This window comes from Alosa pseudoharengus, unplaced genomic scaffold, assembly GCF_046254945.1.
Source record: "Alosa pseudoharengus isolate Yale_2024_CS ecotype anadromous, Long Island Sound unplaced genomic scaffold, YU_APseudo_1.1 YU_APseudo_1.1_scf_12, whole genome shotgun sequence".
In the NCBI taxonomy this organism is placed as follows: Eukaryota; Metazoa; Chordata; class Actinopteri; order Clupeiformes; family Clupeidae; genus Alosa; species Alosa pseudoharengus.
Window position 1 is genome coordinate 9,985,439 of NW_027468587.1, and position 7,500 is coordinate 9,992,938.

At 49.9% G+C, this 7,500-nt stretch overlaps 1 protein-coding gene across 1 annotated transcript in view; it reads left to right on the plus strand.

The window, feature by feature from the left end:
- The first annotated feature begins 512 nt into the window (after positions 1-512).
- Positions 513-7,500, plus strand: part of adamtsl4 (ADAMTS-like 4) — a 41,582-nt gene continuing 34,594 nt past the window's right edge. Inside the window, exons 1-5 of the mRNA XM_076279639.1 lie at positions 513-782; positions 1,859-1,919; positions 4,411-5,018; positions 6,705-6,942; positions 6,985-7,500. The exon at positions 6,985-7,500 is cut by the window's right edge and continues 18 nt beyond it. Coding sequence (XP_076135754.1) covers positions 760-782; positions 1,859-1,919; positions 4,411-5,018; positions 6,705-6,942; positions 6,985-7,500 — 1,446 coding nt within the window. The 5' untranslated portion in view covers positions 513-759. The remainder of the gene's footprint in view (positions 783-1,858; positions 1,920-4,410; positions 5,019-6,704; positions 6,943-6,984) is intronic.

Here is a 7,500-nt window from a genome sequence, read left to right on the forward strand (position 1 = left end):
GTTAAGAAGTTAAAAAGCCTTTTTCTTCAGCCTAACATTCTCCTGGCAACACACCCCATTTGGCATGACTATGGAAATCTTTGTTTAGAAATCGAAGGCCAACTGAGACGACTAACCTTGAGTTATAAAGTGAGTTTGAGTTTTGTAAATATTCCCCTCCACTTAGACCAACATTAATTTTCATTCTTGACATTCAACACCTTTTCCAAGAACACTCTTGTAACAGTCACGCTATTTTTCTAAATTATTAGGGACCCTATTAATATTGTGCAACTCTACAAAGCTGCTGCAGGATTACGTGTATGTGTGTGTGTGTGTGTGTGTGTGTGTGAATGAGAGAGAGAGAGAGAGAGTTGGAGGGGACCCGAGAAAGAGAGAAACGTTGTTGTGTAATCTGCACATTCTAAGAATCTCTTCTTGCCCCTTCACTCTCCCCAGCAGTCCCACGTCACACCAGTTTAAAACAAGGACAAAAAAAAAGTTGTCGGGTGAACGATAGAGAGAAAAAAACTGAAGCCGTCCCCTCCCCTCAGAACAGCGGGAGAGAGGGAGAGCGTGTGACAGAGGCAGAGAGTACCGACTGAGTGAGCGAGGGCTGCGCGTGAGGGATATCCCTCGGCACTTTCCCACTAAACCAGTGCAAAGTTGTTTTTGACGTTCCCGAGCAACTCACGAGAAACACCGCCGCTCGACAGTGTCACCGTGCGCTCTTTTTGGCACTAAAGATTTGAGACAGAGAACTGAAGACGAAACGACAGCATGATGTGCGGATTTCTATGCAGGTAAGATCCCACAGCAGTACGAGTTCACCAGACCCACCGACTCGTACCCAGTCTCCCTACTCCTGGCTTTGGTCTGATGAGAAACTTGCTTTGAAGAGGAGGTGCAGCTCTACCCAGCTAAAGTTTAGCGATGTGCGCTGGTGCCTGTACCATGAAAGAGCCTTTGTTTGGGGGGAAACCTAAAGCGAACGGAGCGTAATTTCCTGGAGCTCCGCGTTGCCCCTTGGTTACGTTTCCCCCAGCATGTGCACGGCACCGTGCTTGCATGAGGAATCGGCCCGGGGCTAAGGATGGGAAGGACGGCGTAAGTAACGTTTCCATTCTGCGAAGCGCTACAGTAGCGGCTGGACAAACGTGCACCGAGGCAGGGGGTCGTTACTGCGGCTTCAGCGAGCCTGTTCAGCGAACTTGCCCTGCATGGCCGGGACTTTTTATGCGCCTCTTTTAGGGGGCCGTAATTGGTAAGCGTGCTGCACTGGGGTTTCGGTGGTGGGGTGGTGTACCGCGGCGACGAAAGGCCGGTAATTATATGGAGAGAGCGGTACACCAGAATTTATCCTTCAGATGCTTTAAAAGTGGACTGTGGTTTCAACCCCAATGTCAGATTTCATACCATGAAACCATTCAGAAAACTGGAATGAAAAGCCCAACAGTGTCTTCAACAAACTCTTGTTAGACACAGAGTTCTCTTAATATGATGACTACAGTTCTACCCTAGAGGGAGGGGGCTGTCACAAATATTTTGGAAAACAGAGTTGTAGAATGGCTTAACATTCATTTGTAAGCACCTAATGCTCTCTACAACAGTGAGACAAATTCTTTCCTTCAGCCCTCAGAGAAAGATGAAAAAGTGGCTGATATAAGAGGAACTGTTGAGGTGGAAGCATTTGGAGAATCAAATCATAAAGAAACCACTATTCCTTCCTTAAGTGTTATCTCCTTGAACGTTCATGTTGTATGTCCTTAATATGTGTAGTCCCTGGTACTGTCCATGCTTGAGATAGCACACAGACTGTATGTTAGTGGCTTCTGCAGGTTCATGGTATCATGCTCCATTTCTCTGCTGCTCCCTACAGGCTTGGTGTGTTGTGGACGTGTGTGCTGACCGCTCTCTCCCAGTCCACGGCCCAGAAACCAGTAAGTGCTGCTGCTGATGACCACACTCCTGTAGGACGGGTCACTGTTAGTCTAGCGTGTTGCAGTGAGACAAATAGCTAGATGGTAGGTAGCGCCAGTGTTGAATTTGGCCCAGATGTGGAGAGGATCTGGACTTTTCCAGAACCATATGTCTAGATGGGCTCATCTGAGGCGCAGGCAGATGGTTCTGGCAAGCTTCTGGACCTGAACAGCCCTGGGTTCAGGGTGTTGGATGTCTGGGGAACTCTGTGCACTCTTACAACTGCAGAGAACAGTGGACCATTTCGAAGCCCGCTGGAGGCCTGTTAGAACCTCGGGGGATGGACATTCACCACTAACACTTCTAATGGACCTGAAGGGGCTCAGACGGCCTCTCTCTCTCTCTCTCTCTCTCTCCTCTCTCTCTCCCTCTCTCTCCGTCTCTCTCTCTCTCTCTCCTCTCTCTCCCTCTCTCTCTCTCCCTCTCTCTCCCTCTCTCTCCCTCTCTCTCTCCCTCTCTCTCTCCTCTCTCTCTCCCTCTCTCTCCCTCTCTCTTTCCTCTCTCTCTCTCCTCTCTCCCTCTCTCTCTCCCTCTCTCTCTCTCTCTCCCTCTCTCTCTCTCTCTCTCTTGCACAATCCTTGTTCTGCGTTTGTCCATTTAATGAGCGTCTATGCATGAGCTCCAGTTTCCATTGTTTGAACGCTTGGCACTTGCTATCGCCAGCGGCAGCTTTCCCTGCTCAGCTGAGACTGGACTCTAACAGACACACACACACACACACACACACACACACACACACACACACACACACACACACACACACACACACAAACATGCACACAGACACACAGTGTAGATGTCTGAAAATGCTCAAATATTTTTCTAAGCAGCTATGTCACTAAATTAGTAAGAAAAGAAGATTTGTGTTGTTTTTTCAATACCTTCTTGTGGGCGTCTGTGAGCCTGGTGTTGAAAGCGGCATAGTGACTCAGAACACAGCTAAGCACACTGCACTCTAAGGCCTTCATGACTGGGTCAAAGGACTCTGTGTTTGTGTGTGTGTGTGTGTTTTCACATTTGTGTGTGTGTGTGTGTGTTTTCACATTTGTGATTCTGACGGTGTACCGCACACAGTAATAATTTTAGTCAGGAATTTTCCCATGTTTTTGACAGCTGGCCTTTTAATGTCATCACACTACCGATCGCTCCGCTGTTCCATGCCACACACACACACACACACACACACACACACACACACACACACACACACACACACAAACATACACAAATAAATGTGCACACACACAATACAGGCAATACAAGCATTATGTACACACACACACACTCACACACACAATCAAATACACAGGCACAGTCTTGTGCGACCCTAATAGAGATTTGGACGTGATCAGAAGTGGAGATCTGACCTCTATGTTTTGGGTATTTTTTGCTGAATGGAAAGTTTTGTTCATTCTTTTTTTCGCTCTCTCTCTCTCTCTCTCTCTCTTTTCTTCCTATGGTCCCTTCCAGTTGGGAGCGTGGCCCAGAATGCTGCTGTCCCCCGGCAGCGTTATGAAATAAGAAGCGTTACCTGAGGCCACTCACACACTCGCCCTCGAGTGTGTGACAGAAATGTGTCACCTCAGACTTGACTAATATAATAGGATTTATCAAAGGTTGCAGGTTATTTCAGTAATTGCAGAGGAAGTAAAGGGCCCATGTGTGACACAACCTTTTTTTCAAGTGAGGTGTTTCTTTTGTTTTTGCCCAAATCAAGACCAGACCCCTTGCCAGATCCATCAGCCAGTTAGCACTGAAATCTTTGGACACAGTCACACTTTATTCTTCCATTAGATCTGCATTACTGTAGTTTTCCGGGTAATGCAAATCCTCAACAGCATTAGCATGGAGTGATTCACAGTCCAGGATTTAGGGAAGTTTAGAGAAACAGCCAAGCATATCTGTATGTTGTTATGGTAGACTCTATTCTCTTTACTGCTGAATAGATGTGGTGTAATGTTTATTTGTTTGTGGACGTGTGCTCTATACTATGTGTCCTCACTTTGTGTGTGTCTGCATATCGTGTGTGTGTGTGTGTGTAGAAATGTGTGTGTGTGTAATATGTATGTCTGAGTGTGTGTGTGTGTGTGCATGTGCGTGTTTTTTACGTGTGTGTGCATGCATGTTTTTATGTGTGTGTGTGTGTGTGTGTGTGTGTGTGTGTTTTTACGTGTGTGTGTGTGTGTGTGTGCATGCGTGTTTTTTATGTGTGTGTGTGCGTGCATGTTTTTTACGTGTGTCTGTATGTGAGTTTGTCTGTGTGTGTGTGTGCATGCATGTTTTTTACGTGTGTGTGTTTGTTTCAGGCTGTAGGGTATGTGTGTGTGTGTGAGTTTTTTACGTGTGTGTGTGTGTGTGTGTTCGTGAGTTTGTGTGTGTGTGTGTGTGTGTGTGTGTGTGTGTGTGTCTGTGCATGCATGCATGTTTTTTACGTGTGTGTGTTTGTTTCAGGCTGTAGGGCGGCGCTCTCGGCAGGCAGAAGGGGAGGAGCTGGTGGGGGTGTGGTCTTCATGGGGCGACTGGGGGGAGTGTTCTCAGACCTGTGGCGTGGGCGTGTCTGAGAGACGGAGGCAGTGCTCACCTCCTCCACAAGTCCCGCCTCAGACATGGCCTGGCTCCGCCTACCTGCCCCCAGGTGTTCCAAATCACTCCCCTGTCATCTCAGCACTCCGCCCCTACCTACCCTCCGTCTACCCTGGAAATAATCTGCCCCACTATGGAGGGGTAGGTGGGGGCACCAGGCAGCCATTGTACCCCCCTGGCCAGCCGGCCAATTCCAACACTGGATTACCTCTCTACCGCAGTGACCCGGTAGTGGGCGGGCCAAGCCAGCCCAGCCAGCCCAATCACGCGGCTCCTTTCTATCCGCCAGCCAATCAGGACCCGGCGTCTGTTTATCGCCCTTCGTCGTACCCATCATCAGGGTCCTCGCCGGCACTTGGTTATGGCCAATCAGGACGGGCATCCAGGCGACCGCCAAATCACGGGCCAGGCAGGTCTGGAGGGGGCGGGAGCAGGAGGTCAGTGCCCAATAATCGGGACTCTTTGTCTTACAGGAGGTGAGTGATATTGGCTCTGCATGTATGTATGTGTGCGTGTTTGAATGTGAGTGTTTGTGCAATGTGTGTGTATGTGTATTCTGTGTGAGTGTGTGAGTATGTGTGTGTGTGTGTGGGGGGGGGGGGTATGTGGTGAGTCAGTCTTTTATACTGCTGGTTCCCAGATTATGTGCGTGTGTGGGGTTATTGTGTGTGTGTGTGTATGTGTGTGTTTGCGTGTGCGTTAGGAGGTCTTACATGTTCAGTCATGAATCCATCATGAGTCATAGGAGGCTTCTTCCTGTTGATCTGGCCTCAGCGTATCATACTCAACTCAATGATTAGTGCTGTGTGTGTGTGTGTGTGTATGTGTATGTGAATGTGTATGTGTGTGTGCGTGTGTGTGTTTGTATGTGTGTGTGTGTGTGTGTGTGTGTGTGTGTGTGTGTGTGTGTGTGTGTGTGTGTGTGTGTTGTATAGGGAGCTTCTCTCTCAGCTCTGTTTTATATCTCTGACCAACGTTTGTCCTTGACATTAAGGGGTTAACTATGCGCTGTTGCAATGCTCTGAACTGGAGCACAATGTGTTATTTCTGCTGTGTGTATGTCTATTCATGGGTATATACAATATCTTTCAACTACCAAGCACACACATTAAAACTTGAAAGAATGTCACTGAAGTAATTCCTGAAGTAATCAGCACATTATAAATAAAAGATAAACAAAGAAAAAGAGAAAAAAGAGACACATGTGAAGAAATACACACTGGGCACCTGAATGAAGAAATACAGACTGGGAACCTGAATGAAGAAATACACACTTGGAACCCAGTGTTTCCCATACATTGACTTATTTGTGGCGGCCCACCACAATATCAACATTGACCACCACACAATGATTTTGGTTGTACTAAATTGTGCTTAAATCTGGTTAGAATCAGGGCCGTAGTCACCATAGACATTGAGGGGGACGTGTCCCCCCCAATATTCAAATATGACCAAAATGTCCCCCCCAATATTCGGACATAGAAAAATAAAGAAGGAATAAAGCGCTATACTAGGCCTACAGGAAACCAACACGTATCTGAAATGTAATCAAACGTAAATAACGCACAAATTAGTGACCTATGGTTCCAGAGTAGCCTACACCCCTGAGTGGTTTGTCCTGGTGATTTTCCGTTTTTCGTTAGTGGCGTGCACTATCAAAAGCTTCCATTTACTGCACCCTACTGCGGTGAGGTAGCTGTCAACAATATCTGTTTGGGGGTCCCTCAGACCCCATTACAGATTTGGTCCCCCCCAATGTTGACATCATGACTACGGCCTTGGTTAGAATCATAACCACGCTGCACTAATTTGTTAAAAACTGTTGCATTCAGGTTAATTCTGCAAACTTACCACCACAAATGTAATTCAATTATGTGGGAAACACTGGGGAACCTGAATAAAGAAATACACACTGGGAACCTGAATGAAGATATACACTAGACACCTGACTGAAATTGACCTCTTCTGTTGTGTATTTGTCTCCAACTCTCTCTCTCTCTTCATATATCCTTCCTCTCTCCTCCTCTCCCCCCCTTCCTCTCTTCTCCTCTCTCCTCCTCTCCCCCCCTTCCTCTCTCCTCCTCTCTCCCTCTCTCCCCCCCTTCCTCTCTCCTCCTCTCCCTCTCCCCCCCTTCCTCTCTCCTCCTCTCCCTCTCTCGAAGGTCCAGTCCCCACATTCGTCCGGGGCAGTTTGGCTACGGCAGAGTGCCCTTCTCTCTGCCGCTGCATCGGCCCAGTCGCCACACGCGCCACACCCGTCGCCACGGCAACAACACTGCCACGCCCGCCGCGGAGTCCGAGGGGGAGGGGCTTCCCTTGAGCGAGGAGTCGCACGAGAGGAGAGGGGTGGGGCTGAGCCTCAGGGGCCACAGAGAGAGGAAAGAGGAGAGGAGGAGGAGACAGGAGGAGGAGGAAGAGGAGAGGAGGAGGAGACAGGAGGAGGAAGAGGAGGAGGAGGAAGAGGAGGAGGGAGGGAGCGAGAGAGCGGCCACCAGCTCCACGTCCGCAGCTCCAGCCCGAACCAGCCGACCCGACGACAGAGAGGGGTCACGGAGGACAGGCCTGAGCGCGCACGCTCGCTCGTACGCGCACGCGGCGGACACACACAGGCCCACGCACACTCTCACAGACACACACCACCAGCACCAGCAGCACCAGCAGCAGCAGCACCGCCATCACGGAGACCGGCCTGGAGCGGGCGCACCTGTCTACCCGCCCCAGAGGCACACACCTGGGCAGGTGCCCGCGGACAGGCAGGTGAGCCGCCGGCCCCGGCCTCCCTACGGCCTCCCGCTGCACCAGCCCTCCCCGCCCCAGTCCCCAGCCGCCGCGGCCCCCCTCAACCACCACCCCCACCCCGACATGTGGCAGCCCCAACAGCACGGCCTCGGCGGGGGCAGCTGGAGCCCTCATCTGCCCCAGGGCAACTACAAATGCACCGGCAAGGAGGTGGAGCAC